The sequence below is a fragment of the Euleptes europaea genome, chromosome 13 (genome assembly GCF_029931775.1).
Source record: "Euleptes europaea isolate rEulEur1 chromosome 13, rEulEur1.hap1, whole genome shotgun sequence".
In the NCBI taxonomy this organism is placed as follows: domain Eukaryota; kingdom Metazoa; phylum Chordata; class Lepidosauria; order Squamata; family Sphaerodactylidae; genus Euleptes; species Euleptes europaea.
The window spans coordinates 20,512,359-20,530,278 of NC_079324.1; the positions used below are offsets into that span (position 1 = coordinate 20,512,359).

A 17,920-nucleotide genomic window follows, 5' to 3' on the forward strand; every position below is an offset into this window, starting at 1 on the left:
GGTGGATGGAAATATCTACTCAAGGACACAAATTTTCTGAAAACTGCTGTGCCATGCTGGAATAACAATAACAAGGAAGGATAGAGAAATGAAAGATGTTTCATGAAAAGGAATGATACCTGACTCTTAATTATCTTTTCTGGGTCACCTCTGCAAGAAGCCAAGGCAGTGTCTTGACCGACAGCATGGCAGCATTTCATCTGACATGTCCCTGTTCTAATTTTTCACATAGTTCCATTTACATGTACTATAGTCACTGTAATACTCATATACCTCCCGATCTCTGAATAAATTAGATATAGTAGCCTGAAAAAAGTGTCAGAAAAGGGAATCTAGTGGCAGGACTATGAATCCAGTTAATAAAATGGATGTGTTTTAATTTGTGCTCTTCAATCTCTGTGTAAAGCCCTTCGGTCAAATCATTTGTAGTTTTGGGGTTGGCTGTGATCGATATGCAGATGTTACCCAGTTCTATATATTGGGTTGCCAGGTTGGGAAATACCTGGATATTTTGGGGGTGGAGCCTGAGGGGGTGGAGCCTGGAGGGACTTCAATGCCATCGAGTCCAATTGCCAAAGCAGCCATTCTCTCCAGGGGAACTGATCTCTGTTGCCTGGAGTTAATATTATTATGTAGTAAAGCACAGTAATTATTCACTATTACTTGGATAAATTATTAGAGACTGTGCTCTATACTACTGTGTATAGTTTGCTGTACATTGGATTAGGGTTGCCAACCTACAGGGACTAGCAGGAGATCTCCTGCTATTACTACTGATCTCCAGATGGTAGAGATCAGTTCACCTGGAGAAAATGGCCGCTTTGGCCATTGGACTCTATGGCATTGAAGTCCCTCCACTCCCCAAACCCCGCCCTCCTCAGGCTCCACCCCAAAAACCTCCCACTGGTGGCGAAGAGGGACCTGGCAACCCTACGTTGGTTCCTGCTATGTAATTTTGCATCACTCAATGTGTCATGTCAACAATTTCCTTTGCTTCAGGTCTGTTTTTTTTGTTTGTTTTTTTATTCTGGTTGGTTCTACAACCCAGTTTCCATTTCATTGTTTATTGAATGTCACATCCCGTGAAATGTATTGACTGACTCCCTATAATCCGCCTTGAGTCCCAGTGAGAGAGGCAGATCATAAATAACGTAAATCAAATCAATAAAGCACAGGAGGTAAGACAAGAAAAGGGAAGGGCACCCAGTTCTGGTCAGACCAGACACAGCAAAGTTTGCATCACTTTAAAATGGGACAGGGTTTTCTGTGAAAGAATGCAGAAGTGAAGCAATAAACAGGAAGGAAGAGTGGCTTGTCACTGAGGAAGTGTTGTGAACTCTGCATTCAGTAGCAGGCGGTACGAACTAAGAGACATGCACACCTTATGGGTACACATGCTTGTTGGAAAGCATTGGTTAATGTGGGGTTCTGGGTGAATAGTGCAGGGTCTGTAGGCTGTGCTCTGTTTAGAGGCTGCCAATTTTAACCCTTTCCCCTCCCCCTCCCCATTTTTCTTTTGCATTTATCCTGGTTCCCCCCCCCCTATTTTTCTGTTTCCTTGTTGAGCTTCTTTTTATCTCTTTTATGTAGCTTCTATCATCCCTATGTAGCGTTCATCTTAATTTTTCTCCCTCTCTGTTATGTACTCAAGGGACAGTGTGGATGAGGGTGTGGCAGAAAACTCTTGAGGCTTCTTAGAGCTCCTGAAGCTTTTGTGTTGTTGTTTTTAAGTTTTAAGGTATCTGAAGGTTTATTTATTTATTTTTGGGGGTGAGGTTATTTTCTATAAACTGTTATTATTATAGTTTTCTTTCTTTCATTCTTTTTGTTGGTTTGCTCATATAAAGGTGATAAGCCTTAATTATTTAATTGCCTAAACAAGTAATTCAGGAGAGGTTATCAAGGATAAAGGAGTCTTTTATGAGGCCAATAAAAGAGCAGCGCGCGTGGATCTGTTCTCAAGAAAGTGTTAGAACAGTCCACCCAGAACAAAGAAAAGACTTCATGTTTTATAGCCATGAAGGTTGGCAGCACTAATTACAATTGCGTAGAATATTAGAGCCAATACAAACTAGATTTGTATACAGAACAATTAACATATCCTATGAAGGCGTTGACTTAGCTTGGCCATGAAGAAACGAAACCTAACATTCTTGGCTGACACTTCTGATCTCTTAAATCAAAGGTTTAGGTCTTGTTAGGGAGCATGGTCATACCAGCAGAGAGAGAGAGAATGATCTCACTAGCACTTGACTAGAAATGGTTCTGGGTCATGCTGACCCAAGTCTCACACTAGTGAATCTCTGAACCAAAGATTCATACTTTACCCATCATGCATAGTGCCTTTACATATGTGTGTAGAATATATGTGTCTGATGCTAAGTTCTTATATATGAGCATGGCATCTTATTAACTTGTGAATATGCATACATGTGAAAGAATATATGTTTTCCCCATAAATGAAGTTTTATAGTCACTTCAAAGGGAACCTGAGTTTTTAGTAAACTAAGGGAGTTTGAAGGCAGTTTGAAGTAGCATATTCTGCTGCAATTTATAACTTACATTCTATCAGTGCCTCTGTCGGTAGTAAATCTTTAAGTCTTGATTCGAGTTTCCTCTTTGCTTGTTGGTCTGCCAGATCTGCCAGCGACTGGTTGTTTTAAAATTCGCTGCTTTTTTCGCTGTTTTAGCGATGTTCTTCTTTTCTTTTTTTTTTGGTTAAAATTTTATTATTATTTTTAAACCACATAAAACAACCCATTCAACAAACACACCTTATGCATACATATCTGCAACAAGACTTTCAACAATTACTATTTGGAGTGGATCTGAATAATTCTATACATTTTTGCATTATTCTAAAAACTTCTCTTTGAATCTTTAAGGAAAATACGACTTTAACAAAGCAAGAAATATCTAAACGTATACGCCAACCTTCACACAAGCTAAATGGATTGCCATACTTCATTGTTATTATATAATACTAGTAATATACTATGCATCTCAGTTGGTATATTTAAACTATTGGCAGCACTGCAAATTTATTATAGTTAAAACTAATAATATATGTGTTTATGTTTTAGCAATGTTCTTGTAGTTTATCCTGAAGCCTAAATTTTATAATTCACCTATTTTATAATATCTACCCATTTTATTATTTTAAATTTTAAAAGTTTAAATAATTGTTCTTTTACATTTATTTTACTGATTACATCCATAGGTGTTTAGCATAGGTAGGAAGAGGGGTTGTCCTTTCAGTTCTATGGATAATTCTCCTACTCTGAAACAAGTAAGTTAGATACATTTTTTTAAACCTTTGGAGTTGATATCTCAGATAGATTTCATACTTTACAGGATGAATAGCCAGAAAACGATGTTATTGAGGGACAAGGTGGACCATGTATGCAGGAGAAGTCTATTTCAGATTCTATTTCTAGTGTTGACCTGATTTTATCAAAGAAATACTATTCTTTGGAAACAGAGGAGCAGAAATGATCAGTCAGATATTTTAGACCTTCTGCCCTCACTAGGGTTGCCAGCTCCAGGTTGGAAAATACCTGGATATTTTGGGGGTGGAGCCTGAGGAAGGCGGGGTTTGGAGAGAGGAGGGACTCCAATGCCACAGAACCTACTTGCCAAAGCAGCTATTTTCACCAGGTGAACCAATCTCTGTTGGCAGATCAGTTGTAACAGCAGATCTCCTGCCACCACTTGGCATTTGGCAACCCTAGGCCTCACAGATATTCCTAAAGCCTGAAAATCTTCAGAAAATTTATAAGGTTAATTCCCTCAGTGACCAATTAGCCTCCTTTCTTATGCTGGAAACTGGTGTAAAAAACAATTTGATGAAGGTCAAAATAACAACAACAACAACAAAGTCTCTTTACTAAGATCTTCTATTAAAAATGCACCCTTTTCTACTATGGAAAGCCAGCGTGGGGTAGTAGTTCAGAGTGGCAGACTCTAATCTGGAGAACCAGGTTGGATTCCCCTCTCCTCCACATGAAGCCTGCTGGGTAACCCTGGGCCAGTCACAGTTCTCTCCGAACACTCAGCCCCACCTACCTCACAAGGTGTCTGTTGTGGGGGCGGGGGGAAGGTGATTATAAGCCGCTTTGAGACTTCTTAAGGTAGAGGAAAGCGGGGTATAAACACCAACTCTTCTTCCCTGACATCTGTAAAAACTTGGTCTATTTTTCCCTTTGGGGAAGAGTGATATCTTGGCATAATAAATGGCATATTAAATAACATTCGGCGTATCTGTTGAACTATCACCCAAAGAAAGTTAATTCACAGTGGGTAGCCGTGTTATTCCGTCTGCAGTAGTAGAAAAGGGCAAGAGTCCAGGAGCACCTTCAAGACTAACAAAAATATTTTCTGGTAGGGTAGGAGCTTTCGTGAGCCACAGGCTCACTTCTTCAGATACAGCTAAAATGTGAATCCATCTGTCTTTAAGTAGAGGAGTGTTAAAGACAGATGGATTCACATTCTAGCTGTATCTGAAGAAGTGAGCTGTGGCTCACGAAAGCTCATACCCTGCCAGAAAATATTTTTGTTAATCTTTAAGGTGCTACCAAAGAAAGTTGACTGAAAACGTTTTGAAAATATGCCAGGTTTTGAAAATATGCCAGGTACACTCTAGCCTTCCCCGTCCATTTATTCATGGACGGTTTTGCATTGGATTTGTCTCTCTATAGATGCACATTTCCCCCATCTGAATTCTCAAAACTCTGCATGGCAACTTATTGTTGAGTTTTGGGAATATGAATGGGGGAAAAGTGCATCTAAAGGGTGGCAAATCCAATGCAAAACCTTCCATGAATAAATGGCCTATGAGTCTGGAGTCTTTCATTCCCCAGGTACACTCTAGCCTTCCCCGCCTCTATGAGTATATGAGTCTGGAGTCTTTCATTCCCCAGGTACACTCTAACCTCCCCCGCCTCTATGGTGCGCGCGCTAGGCTCGGAGGAAAAAGAAGAACGTTGAGTTCCGCACATGCGCAGTATCCCCGGAAGCGAGGGCTTGGCGAGCATGCGCGGTGTGCCGGCCTGGGGAGGCACGTGAAGGTCGCCTCGCCGCCCGCCTCGGTGCTTCTCGCCTTCATTCGCGCGTCTCTTCCGTAGGCGGGCTCGGTATGGACTCTTCGTCCGCCGCGGGGGACTTGGGAGCGGCCGTCAGTGACCCGCAGCTGCAGCACTTCATCGAGGTGGAGACGCAGAAGCAGCGCTTCCAGCAGCTCGTGCACCAGATGACAGAGCTCTGCTGGGTAAGGGCGGGAAGGGCCGCTTCTCCGGGCCGCGCGCCTCTTGGGCCTTGAAATAGCTGGCGGGCCGGCAGTGGGCCGGCGCGTGCAGCTTTTCCCTTTCAGAAGAACCGGGCGTGTTCCGTGCAGGGGTCGAAGGTCCTGGTTTGCGCGCAGAGCGTGCCAGGTTCAGGCCCCTAGCCGTTCAAGGATCTTCGGTGGCGGGGGGGGGGGGAAAGACCGTTAGAAAACTTTCTCTGACGGACTGTAGGCAGCTTTAGATATTCAGTGAGATCCCAGAGGAGGGTATGGGTTTATATTTTCAGGTAGCAAAGTATTTATTCCCACAAATGCATCATTCATTGTCTCGTAGGACTCACTGCCACAGGATGTAGCGATGGTCCCTAGTAGAGCTGGCTTTAAAAGGGAATTAGGTAAAGTCATAGAGGGATATTGTCGAAGGCTTTCACGGTTAGAGTTCATTGGTTTTCGTAGGTTATCCGGGCTGTGTAATACCAAGACCACAGTTACACAGCCCGGATAACCTACAAGAATCATAGAGGGATATTAGCTATGATGTGCTAAATGAATCCTCCATGTACAGAAGTAGTATATCTCTGAATGGCAGTTGTGGGGTGAGGCCGCAACAGAGGTCCCTATGCCCCTGTTTGTGGGCCTTCCAGGGCAGCCACAAACAAGCCACTATAGGAATCAGAATTCTGGATTACCTGGTTGGTCTGATCCATCAAGGTGCTTGTTACCTTTGTGCTGTGGCAGTGGGAAAGTGATGACGTACCTGTTGAATTTTATTTGAAGTCTTGCTATTGTAGTTGTTTGTTTGGTTTTATACTCCCAATTGAAAGAAGTTAACATTTTACCATTGCACAAAACAGTTAACACCAGTCAATTACAAATTGATTGTTTGTACCCTGGTCCTTATATGTATGTGTAAGAGTCCTGCTGGATCAGACCAAAGGTGCGTGTAGCCTACTATCCTGTTTCCTATTGTGGTCAGACAGATGCTTCTGATTAACCTGCAAACAACATAAGGGTAACAGAGGCCTCTGAACCTGGCAGTTCCATTTATCTGTTATGGCTAATAGTTATTAATAGATCTCCTCCTCGAATTGGTCTAACTCCCCTTTAAGATCAACAAAGCCACTGACCATCATCAGATCTGGTGGCTGCAAACTCTACAAGATGATGGAAACTCAAGACTATGCTATTCAACCGTTGCTTTGGCCACTATCAGTTAAAGGTCTTTCAGTGGCAGTGGTAGAAAAGATGACATGAAGAGGCCTGCTTCAGCTAGTCTTTTTTGTAGTGAGTTCATTTTTTAAGAAACACATATCCCCAATATGGAATCCAATTTGTGAAGTGCTAGCCATGTGTTTCTTTCCTGAAAGGTTTGGGTTGGAGCGCAGATACACTCCAGATATGACGAGAAATTGTCTTCATCTGAGTGTGTGTGGGGTCTTTCTAGCTCACACTCAGAGTGGCCAGGGTGATTGGGCTGGAGTCTTTCATTACTCTTCTCTCTGAGATCCTTTTACCTAGAAATGCCAGAGAGTAAACCTTGGACCTTCTGCATGCTAAGCAATCTGGGGACAGGCCGGAGACAAGTTGTGAACCTGGAGTCACAGAAGATGTTGCTTTGTGTTTTATGTAGCTCACGTTAATTCTCCTGCAGTAGTGGCACTGGGGAAGGGGCTAGTGATGGAGAACCTAAGGAGTAGGATGCATGTTTGGCTGCTGCCTTGTTTTGAGATGCAGGAAAGCTGTGTATGTCCCTGCTGAGTATTGCAAAAGAGGACTGTGTACTTTGTGTAGGTTCTGCTGATCAGAATGAGCTGCTGCTTTCTGTACCTAGGCTGACTCTTTCCCTTCTGTGACTCGCACAGGAGAAATGCATGGACAAACCTGGGCCCAAGCTGGACAGCCGAGCAGAGACCTGCTTTGTGAACTGTGTGGAACGCTTCATAGATACCAGCCAGTTTATCCTCAACCGGTTGGAGCAGACACAGAAATCAAAGTCGGCCTTCTCAGAGAACCTATCTGACTGAGCCAAGGGCATTTGCATCTCTGTTTCCTTAACTAAAGGAGAACAACCAACCACGTTGGGAGAAGAGGAAAGAGAAGGGAGAGCAGAGGAAAAGGACCGATAGCAAAAAGAGGCTGGGTGGGAGGTTGGCCTCCTCATTGGTGACAAATTGCGGGGCTTCCTACTACCTTAATCAGTTCTGATTTTCAGTACCCACCATGTGAACAAAAACAGACAGGCCAACGAGGCCGTGCAACATCACACATTTGCTGCTCATCGTGGGTTTGTGCCGCCCTGTGCTCTTTTAATAACGAGAGCATCACACCACAGTTGTGTGGCTTTGACTGTTTTACTTTCCCCAAAGGTTTGGTCGGGGAAGCACAATCTGTTCATACTTGAGAAAACGTCTTTCTTGAAAAAGGGAAGCTTGGACTGCTTCAGACACGAATGTGAATCTTGGAAAAGGCAGGGATAGAAATGTGCCTTTTACAAACGGTACTGCGCTTTAGCACTACTCTTTTTAAGCCAGGCAAGAAACTCACGTGTGACTCCATGGACTTCTGTGCACCAAATCTGGGCGCTGCGGTTAAACAAGGGGAGGTGGGCTTAGCTTGCAGAAGAACGCCAGTAGAACCCTGTTGTCCTTAATGAAGAGCTTATTCACACCCTCTTTAGAATGGCTAAGAATACCTCTCCCCCCACCCCAAATATGGCTCTTGGGGGTGATTGTCACTTGTTTGGTCATGTAAGCGTGTCACTTGAGAAATACAAGAGTTAATACTGACTTTTCCCATTTATCGCTTTCTCCCGATCAGTGGAATAAACATCAATTGGGTCCATTGAAAACTGTCTGTAGAGTTGGTGGCATTCATTACTTCAACTAGATTTGCTGGGAGTCAAGTACAGGGGGAATGCTGGGTAGTAGATCATGATGATCTGAGATACAGTGCATCCTGTATGAAGCTGCTGGCAAATAGTATCAGGCAACCCAGCTCACCATTTTCCTAAGAAATAGTCCACAAATTAGTTCAGCACATAGAAGAAGAGTTGGTTTTTATATGCTGACTTTCTCCACCACTTAAGGAAGACTCAAACCGGCTTACAATCGCCTTCCCTTCTCCACAACAGACACCCTGTGAGGTAGGTGGGGCTGAGATAAGCCCAAGGTCACCTATCTGGCTTCATGTGTAGGAGTGGGGAAACAAATCCAGTTTACCAGATTAGCCTCCAGCCGCTCATGTGGAGGAGTGGGGAATCAAACCCAGTTCTCCAGATCAGTCCACCGCTCCAAACCACTGCACTACACCACACTGCACCTTTGCCCTGCGAAACGTCCTCCAGAGTTATTTGCCAAACAATGTTTTTACTAGCTTGCCTGCACACACATGTATAGTAACCATTTGTGGCCCCCGAAGAGACAACTTGGCAAAGTTTCCTTGCCTGATCAGCTGAAAGGGGATCTTCAGCACAAGAGACCAAGTGAACTGTTACTTAGAGCCTGGACAGCCTTAAAATGACCATTCCTTAGAAAAAAAAATAGCTGGTATATAGGAATAAGTACTGCCTATGCCCTGACCTGGACAGCCCAGACTAGCCTGATCTCGTCAGATCTCAGGAGCTAAGCAGGGTCGACCCTGGCAAGTATTTGGATGGGACACCTCCAAATACCAGGGTCATGGCACAGAGGCAGGCACTGGCTCTTGCCTTGAAAATCCCACCTGAGGTTGCCATAAGTCAGATGTGACTTGACGGCAAAACAAATAAGTTAATTAATACATTCTTCAGTGTTCATTATTCTTCCAACTGCAGTCACTGAAATAATTATAGTAGTTGTGTTAACCTGTTGGGAGTATAAAGAAGTCTTTATGGCAAATTAAATACTGACAAATGTGTAATGGAATAAACGTTTGCAGTCTGAAGCCCACCATCAAGTACCTAAAGTGGTCACCTAAACAAGTAGACAGATTCTCAAGTACTGTGGTGGTGGGTGAGAAGTTTTAGTCATATTAATTGATCTTTAAGGTTCTCTGGTTTTATTTCCATATAGTATCTTGGTGGTTCTGCTGTACGGAAGCAGGCATAAGTGTACTGATGCTATGATAATCTTGTTGCCTGTTTCACTGAAAATCTGTGGCTAGAAAGGGAGGGGACTACTTGTGTGGGTTGCTTTTTCTCATCTGACTTGTTGCTTAAACTGGTGGAGTATACCAGTAGGTGAAAAAGAATTTGATTTGTACAGGCAACTACCCTTTTATTCTTTAGGTCAGGGCCCATGTTTTATGAACCTCCGACATGTTCCTAAACGTGTGCACCTGTTGCAGAACCTGTAACTTAAAAAAACACCCACTTATCTGTCTTGCTATGTGGGCGTAGCCGCCAGGAAACCAAACCTATAGTTTCTGCATTAGATTCAAGAGTTTAATTCTTGCTTCAGGGACTTGGGCACTGAGAAACATAAGAGGGCAGCCTTTCTCCTGCTTTATGTATTCAGTGGACTAGAGAATATTCAACAACGGGAAATGTAGCATAACTGGAGTAATCTTGGCTGCAGAGGGGACAACTGAATTTAAGACAATGTTCCGTGCATGTTGCTCTTTCTGTATTTTTTTATATATTAACCTTTGGATTAGCACTTGGGCAGTTTCCTTTACCACAATAACCCTGCGATGGGAGTTGCTTTTTATTATTTGATGAGTGGGACAGTCAAAGCTGACAGCAAGCCCCACAGCTGGATCCATGACCCAATACGGCTAGCCAGGAAATGACCAGTGTTCTTCTCTTTCCTGAAGTCCAAAGCAGCAGTAAATAAAAGCAAGATAAAATCATTTGATAGTAACACCCTGATCTTACGCATGTTTACTTGAAAATTACTCCCACTGCGCTGAATGGGCTTTACTCCCAAACAGGGCTCTCATCCCATGTGTCCATAATCTTTTACAAAGTGCCATACAATATTCTTGCAAACAACAGGACTCCTTCAGATCAATTCCTGGATCTGCACTGTCATGCATGGTGACTTGCAGTGAGAGTAAAAGCTGCTTGTTTGGATGTAATGGCAAATGTCAGCTTGCCCCCACAGTGGACGTACGTAAGCATTTTGCCTGGAGTGGAATAACAGGGAGGCAGGAGAAGGGAGCCACAGGGATTACACAGCTACCGAGGATGGAAAAGGAGCTTTACAGTTTTTATGGAAAATAAAGGCAGTAATACTTAAAATGCTGCTGCGATCAATCGTTATGGGCTACGGCAGTAATATGATTTGCTGAGAGCCTCCCTCCACCGTGAATGCATCATTGTTTTTATTGCACATTCATAGGCAATAAGTGTCCATCTAGGCTAGTTTTTTACCGAGGAAGGCCCATGCATTCCCCCCCCCCAGCCCTTAACCCACCCCAGGGTATGGTGTGCCACTAAAAGAGGATTGTCATAGTGGGAAGGCAAGCAGCTGCAAGTGACTGGCCACATTTTGTGTTGTTTTACAGGCAAGGATTTTTTTTGTGTGTATGGAAGGGAACTTGCAGATGTACTGATCCTATTTTTCCACTAGGAGAAATGCTAGATGGAAAATCCACAGTATGTGGACACTGGCAATACCTCAAGAGGGCTGAAACAACAAATGACTCCTAAACAGTGAGCCACAATAGTATCTTACAGGCAGCAAAAATACACAAATTAGTTTGAACTAAGATGCTGCATACACTGGTATTTTTTAAAAAAGCCATATATATTATGTATCTGCAACAACTGTTACCTTTGTAGGTGCTGCTATGTTGTACAAAAAAACATAACACATTCATTTTAAATACTTTGTAAACTGTTAACCCTTCAAATTTCAAAAGTTAATTAAGGCCACCCACGATGCATTGCCCTTATATTCAGAAAGTGGTAGGCCACTGTTATTGCCAAGGTTAGACACGCGTAGCCAGAGCAGCAGCTACATTCCCATAAGGGAATCTCGCTCTTCGGGCTTAAACACACTTGTGTAAATGCAAGTCACACAGATTTTGATTAAGCAGCCATGAACTGTGATTTTCAAAAGCACATGTATGCAACGGAGTTGAGACCATTCCTCGAAAGTTAAGCCCCCAGCTTAGCACCTAATTTTATCAGTGGTCCACTTTATGTGGTAGGGCCAAGCTGCCCGCTGTTCCTCCTTTCCCCGAGTCTTCACCTCTTTTCCCTAAATTGACCCAGAGGAGAAATGCAAGGAGAATCCCTTCTGCCCACATGCAAGTTGCCTCGGTCGCATGAGCCTCAATCCATCGCTCCAAGATCCTGAAAGGGCCTGGGAATCAGAGCCAAGAGAGAGGGAAAGCTAAACCCTCTTCCTTGTTCCCTCCTGCCTCTGGCTGGAAAGACTCTCAGGAATACTTTAGGTATGCCAAAAGGCTTAGTGTTGGCCTTCCTTCCCCACCTTTTGGGCAGTATCCACTCCCATCATCAAATGCTACAGGCAGTTTCAAAAGCTGTTTTCACTGTGCAGGAGGTTCATCCGCAAGAATTCTGCAAGAACCCATCCGGGTACGGAGGAAAAGCTGCACAGTTCTTTGGTGCCCCATCTGCCTGACTCCTTCCAATTCCCTCCAAGCTATCTGTGGAAGCACAGAGAAAAGGGAGAGGAGTGACAATGTTGCCGGAGGCCGGTTGAGATGACAGCCGGTAGCTCCAGCTTGAACCAACTGTATCTCTTATTTGGTTCAAGCAGGTTACCAAGTAAAGAGTTTGTGGGTGAGGAATCCACAAACTCTTCTCAAGTATTTCAGGGTTACCCATTAATGATTCAAGTGGAAAGCAGCAGTGGGCGAGTTCTTTGGAAGAGCACCAAGGCTGGTTTGTTGCCTGAGCCGACAGGCTGTGTCAGTTACTTTTCAGAAACTCTTGTCTCCCTCCACCTCTGCTTTTTCTCTCCCCTCTCTGAGCATGTCCTCTGATTCCAAAAGGGGCTGGTGAAGGCAGGATGGGTGCTTGTCCCTCTTTCTCCAAGAAGCTCCCTGCACATCCATTCGGCCATGCCTCAGGAACAGAGGCAGCAGGTTTTCAGGGAAGGGAACGTCTCTAAAACAGTGCAGGAGGAAGATGCCAAAGACGATGGTGAGGAAGCCGCTGATGGTGCCAATGATGTTCATGAGAACCATGTGCTGCCACTCCTTGAAGAGGATGGCCGAACAGGTCATCACGGCGGTGGTGAAGAGAACATAGTAGATCGGGGTGACCACAGAGGTGTTGAAGATGTCCAAGGCCTTGTTCAGGTAGTTGATTTGGATGCTGATGCAGATGACGAGACACACCAGGAGGATCCAACCCAAAGGCTCTTTCCAAACAGGCTGCCCAGCACACAGCTCTTTAATGGCGATGCCCAAACCTTTGACGGAAGACACGGAGAGCGAACCGATGGCGGAGCAGACCAGAACGTACACCAAGACGTTGCTCTGCCCACAGCGAGGCCCGGCCACAAAGATGAGAAGAATGGAGCTCACCAACACACACACGGCAAACACGATGAATCCTGGGAAGGCAGCGGGGCGGGGGGATCATTAAGGACATTTGGCATTGTAAGCACAGTTTACTGGTTTGGTTTTACTTGGTGTGGTAACACCAACTTCCCTGGGCTAGGGATTTACTCTGGTCCAAGTCCCCACACCACCAGACCTCAAGGAGATTTCCCCAGCCCTGGCTTATTCTTTCACCCAAAGTCAATCAAAACCTTTTTTCTGCTGGCCTCAATAAATAGGAGGGCCTGCCAAAGCAGCTAAACTTTAGACAACCGCTTAATATCTTGTAAAACCTCAGTCATTATGCACAACTAACGTGATCCTAATAATAAGACTCATCTCAAGTGGTATCCGTTATACAGCAATAGCCATAAATATAAAATCTGGAAATTCCCCAGCACCTGCACATTACGGTAATTTCACAGCTTTCCTGGGTTTGATGGAGAGAAGGCAGTAAGTGAATCTGGCCATGTTATATATGCGTGTGTGTACACAAGTATTCACTATTTTTTTCCTTTACAGCTGAGCATCATAATAGTAATACATATCCAGAACTGATGGGGAGGACAGTGGTAACACTTTTGATACACAGGTAGTGTGTGTGTGGGGGGTTGTCGTCAGGTCACAGCTGACTTATGGCAACCCCATAGGTTTTTCAAGGCAAGATACATTTGGAGGTGGTTCACCTTTGCCTGCCTCTGCCTCACGACCCTGGTATTCCTTGGAGGTCTCCCATTCAAATACTAGCCAGGGTCAGAGATATTACAAAAGGAAATAGTGCACATGCCTCATCCATGAAAAAGGATCCATACTCCCCAATACGCCAAAACATTATAGTTGTATAGGAGTTCATACAAAGATAATTTTGTAAGTGCGGTTCTAAAAAAATGTTTCATATAGGCCATCAACATTTCAGTCAAAAAATTGTCAATTTTGTCTTTGCATTAACTAAAAATTAACTTTAAAGTCATTTTAAAAGTCTGTATATATTTAAAAAGTTATGGATAAATCTCAGGATTGCTTTACCCCACGTTAAATGTAGGGCCAGCTCCCAGAAGCCAAAACCATACTGTTAATTGCACATCCTGGAAGATGATCTGTTTTCCCCCCAGTAATTCTCTTGTTAGCATGAACCAAATTAAGCCTGTGTAGATGTGCAGGCAGAATTTTAAAAAAATCACACATGGTAGGGGGAATGTTGCAGTTTTTACTTTGCGGACATATAATCATTCCCCCCCCCCCAAAAAAAAACCCTGCGGAAGCAAAATCTATTTATGGCATTTGTGATCAAAGGATGTGAAATGTATTCCTGTAAACCCTAAATCTAAATGTACACAAAGATGGAATTCAGGTAAAGAAAGTTACCAAATGAATTCAAGGTTACTTCATGGCTAAAATCTAGATATTTTCAATCTTTCATTTTCCATTTACCAGCCGCCCTATGACGTTCCCAATTCTTTTTCTTCCCCCACTCTCTAGCAGAGGGATTTCAGCTTTTATTTCTAGTGAGATCCACCTACTAGCCTCCTGATGGAATCTTTTCTGCCATCTTGTGGGTCCCATTGTTTTAGTCTCCCTAGCCCTGGCTAGCCTGATCTCATCAGAACCGGGAAGCTCAGCAGTGTTGGTCATGGTTAGTACTTGGACGGAAGACAACCGAGGAAGAATAGGGTTGATGTGTTGAGGCAGGCAATTGGCAAACCACATCTGTTCTTCTCTTGCCTTGAAAACTCTATGGTCCTGGGGTCCCCATGAGTGTGCTGCCACTTGACATCATACAATTACTAGTTCCGTTAGCCCACCAAGGGATAAATGGCCATCAGCATATCAAGGTGTTCTCTGCCTAAACAGGCTGACTCCCAGTTGAAAGCTAACTTGAGAAACCTGCTTTACAAGCTCTGTAGTACCCAGAAAGGCAAGTTTAGGCCAACCTCTGAACATCAGCAGAGTACGGATTAAACATTTGTTCCCCTTCCCCACAAAAGCTGCAAATTTTAGTCTGGTTACTTGTGGGGCAAGATCATACCTGGACAGTTGTGCAACCTAGAATACTCTGGGCAAAACCACAGTGCATTCCAAACCAGAGCTATACCCTTTTAAGTCAATTGAATTGGATTTAGACAGCTATAACTCTGTTTAGGATTGCACTGCCAGTGTCTCTAATGGCCTAAGAATAACTGTGTTGATGCAGCAGTTTATGGAAATATCCAGACAGGTCCCAACAATCAAGAAACAAATTCTTTTCCAGTTTGGCTTTGGTTCCACAGTTAAACTCTGTTGACAGAAGGGATTTCCACTGTGATTCCAAACAATCTCTGCAATACTTCTTTGGAGGGATGAGAGACCACAAAAAGCATGAGAGAGGAGTTGCGGGTCTACAGTGGGAAAATTAGTGAAAATACCGGGGGGGGGGGGGATTAAACAATACTTTCTATGGAACAACCCTCTGACCGAAATTAGTACTTTCCTCCAACTATCACTACCAATAATTTTTCACCAGCTAGAGGGCAGGATTTTCTCTTACTTCTTTGCTGTGCTACAAGAACTCAAATAAATGTCATCAATGGGGGACGGGAGGTAGGGAGAAAAATAACATGCACCAAAGAATTCTCCACTTGCAGGTTACCAATTTTGGATGAACAAGAAACATTCGCTTGAGTGGAATCAAGCAATGCCACTTGACTGCTGTACAGTTCTCCTGCCCAAACAAAACTATTTTCCTGCTGGATGAAGTCAAATAAGCCCTGACAGGATGGTCCAGGCTAGCCTGATCTCATCAGAACTCAGACGCTAAGCAGGGTTGGTCCTGCCTAGTACTTGGATGGGAGACCACCAAGGAATACCAGGGTCGCTATGCAGAGGAAGGCAATGGTAAACCACCTCTGTTAGTCTGTTACCTAGAAAACCCTCCTGGATTGCCATAAGTTCAGCTGTGACATGACAGCACTTCACACACACATTTTAAAGTCACATAAAGAGTGTGTATATGTGTTGTAGTACCTGGATCTTTCAGTTTCTCTGCCATTGACTCCAGACTGGAGACCTCTTCCTCCTGTGGGGCATGGATCACCATGACCGTAGAGCCCAGAATACTCAGAACACAGCCAATCTTCCCATGGACATTTAGTTGCTCATTCAGAAAGTAGGAGGCTAACACTGCACTGTAAGAAAATATGCAGAGGTTTAAGGAAGGCCAGAGGCTGGCTCACTTTGGGAGCCAGAAAGCACAAAGAAGTTCCCCTCTCAGTTAGAGGGCAGGAAGCGTCTGATCATGCTATGCTTACCTGACTAAGACACTAAGTGCTCCCAGAGGCGTTACCAGAGTTGCTGGGGCAAAAGCATATGCAGCAAAATTGGCAGCTTCCCCAATTCCCACTGAAAGAGACAAGCAATGTTATCACAAGGAGGAGAAAAGTTGACACAGAGTAAATGTTGCCTTGCTTTTAAGATTGGTTTATAAACAGCCACCTGCCTGCTCCCCTATGAAGAGCTAGACTCCACTCCAGATGATTAGGCAGAGAAGTTTTGTTTTTTTAACTAGGTGACAACTGATCCTTTCTTCCCTGTGGGCTGCTAATTTATCACAAATGACTGGCAACAGGTCTCTGTAGCCAGGCAGACTACTGAGATATTTTTTTTGGTGGGCTGGTAGTTTTGCACAGGAAGTACTTACTCGACAGCAGCCCTGCCCACCACAGCCACTCTCGCAGATATGCATGACCTCCAAGACCTGGGGAGAAAGCAAAAGGAACGGATGAAGCTCGAATGAAGCCACAAAACAGGCCTGCAAAAATGTTTCAAACTCCTAGGAGTCTGCACAATGTGACATCTGGCATTTTTTTCTCCGTTGTGACCTCCAGAACCTGTCAGCTGCAGTAATAAAGTCTGCCATTACCTGCTCGGACGGAGCCCCTTGCACTCAGCCTGAGAAGCCCCTTCTTCTTTAGGATGAAGCTCCCTCCAATGAACAGGCTGGAGCCGAGGGCCAGGCCCAGGCCGATGTAGAAGTCGTAACGTCCAGATGTGTCCTCCATCCCAGATACCTCAAGTTTCAAGAAAGAGATCAAATTTTAGAGGCTTGTTCTAGATTAGAGAAGCAAGAAGGTGTGTGAGATAACATTTGCAGGCTGGCCCTAAACCTCTCCTAGCATTCACACACTTTTATCGGGAAATCAGTCCCACTCATAGGTCACACTGGTGGGATTTCCAAGGCAGAAGGGACTTCTCTATGAAGTGGTCCCATGTCAGATGGCAAGCGTTCCTCGTCTATTCCTCTACAGAGGGATGGGATAAATTTGTCCCATCTTCCGTGTCCTTTAGTGCAACATTTTTAGCATTGTTATCGCATGGACTGGTAACTTCTTCTGTACTGTCAACACCACATTCACTTTAAAAATAACACTGGGGGCCAGGTGCTGGATAAATGTGGGGGTTTAAATCACGCATTCAGCCCTACAAGTGTAGAATGTAACACAGGAAATACTCAACAGGCATACAAAGAAAAATAACATGTACATGGATTATATGCGCAGTTACTGTAATTTCTATACTGTAATTCCTATACCTTGACATAGGGTTTACTATGGTGGTTTAATTAATCTGGACTGAAAGGATAGGCATGGCTTTGTTGCAATGCCTGGAAGACATTTTTCTGGGGAAACAAATGGGTTTTAGTGCCACAGACATAGTGTTAGGACCAGGCTATGAGTCACATTTAAATCATTGGGACTTATTTTAGGTAAATGTAGCTAGAAGGAAATCCGTGAGGCTTCCCTGGCTATAGAACAAACAAAGCTGCTTTAGTAATCAGGAGTAATTACTAGGTAGGGTTGCCAACCTCCAGTTGGGACATGAAGATCTCCCGGAATTACAACTGATTTCCAGATGACAGAGATCAGTTCCCTTGGATAAAACGGCTGCTTCATATGGCCATTTAGGCACGGGAGGTTTTGCCACTCTCTAGATGCACATTTTCCCCATCCTAATTCTCCAAACTCAATAATAAGCCCCCATGCAGAGTTTTGAGAATTCGGATGGGGAAAATGTGCATCCAGAGAGTGGCAAACCCAAGCCAAACCTCCCATGCATAAATGGCCTATGTGTGAAAGCGCCTGTAGAGTCCACCCTGCTGAATAATGCACTTTC

General features: G+C 44.0%; 3 protein-coding genes across 3 annotated transcripts in view; 1 reads left to right on the plus strand and 2 right to left on the minus strand.

The window, feature by feature from the left end:
- The window catches only part of RPL36A (ribosomal protein L36a), a 102,482-nt gene that overhangs the window by 36,584 nt on the left and 47,978 nt on the right, over positions 1 to 17,920 (minus strand). The window lies entirely within an intron of this gene.
- Positions 5,123 to 7,428, plus strand: TIMM8A (translocase of inner mitochondrial membrane 8A). The gene is made up of 2 exons (XM_056859751.1): positions 5,123 to 5,266; positions 7,144 to 7,428. Exons 1-2 carry the CDS (start codon positions 5,135 to 5,137, stop codon positions 7,303 to 7,305), a joined length of 294 nt encoding a protein of 97 aa, XP_056715729.1. The 5' UTR covers positions 5,123 to 5,134; the 3' UTR covers positions 7,306 to 7,428.
- Positions 12,146 to 16,809, minus strand: LOC130486475 (magnesium transporter NIPA2-like). Its single transcript, XM_056859745.1, has 5 exons — positions 16,671 to 16,809; positions 16,449 to 16,505; positions 16,060 to 16,150; positions 15,776 to 15,936; positions 12,146 to 12,789 (listed from the first exon to the last, which is right to left on the minus strand). The coding sequence occupies exons 1-5, from the start codon at positions 16,807 to 16,809 to the stop codon at positions 12,152 to 12,154; spliced, it is 1,086 nt and encodes a 361-aa protein (XP_056715723.1). The 3' UTR covers positions 12,146 to 12,151.

Bases quoted from the DNA above. Each gene is read 5' to 3' on its own strand.
- TIMM8A (XM_056859751.1), top strand. From the start codon at position 5,135: ATGGACTCTTCGTCCGCCGCGGGGGACTTGGGAGCGGCCGTCAGTGAC. The intron at 5,267-7,143 runs GTAAGGGCGGGA...TGACTCGCACAG, and splicing joins AGATGACAGAGCTCTGCTGG to GAGAAATGCATGGACAAACC.
- LOC130486475 (XM_056859745.1), bottom strand. From the start codon at position 16,809: ATGGAGGACACATCTGGACGTTACGACTTCTACATCGGCCTGGGCCTG. The intron at 16,151-16,448 runs GTAAGTACTTCC...TGTCTCTTTCAG, and splicing joins GTGGGCAGGGCTGCTGTCGA to TGGGAATTGGGGAAGCTGCC. The intron at 15,937-16,059 runs GTAAGCATAGCA...ATTTTCTTACAG, and splicing joins GCACTTAGTGTCTTAGTCAG to TGCAGTGTTAGCCTCCTACT.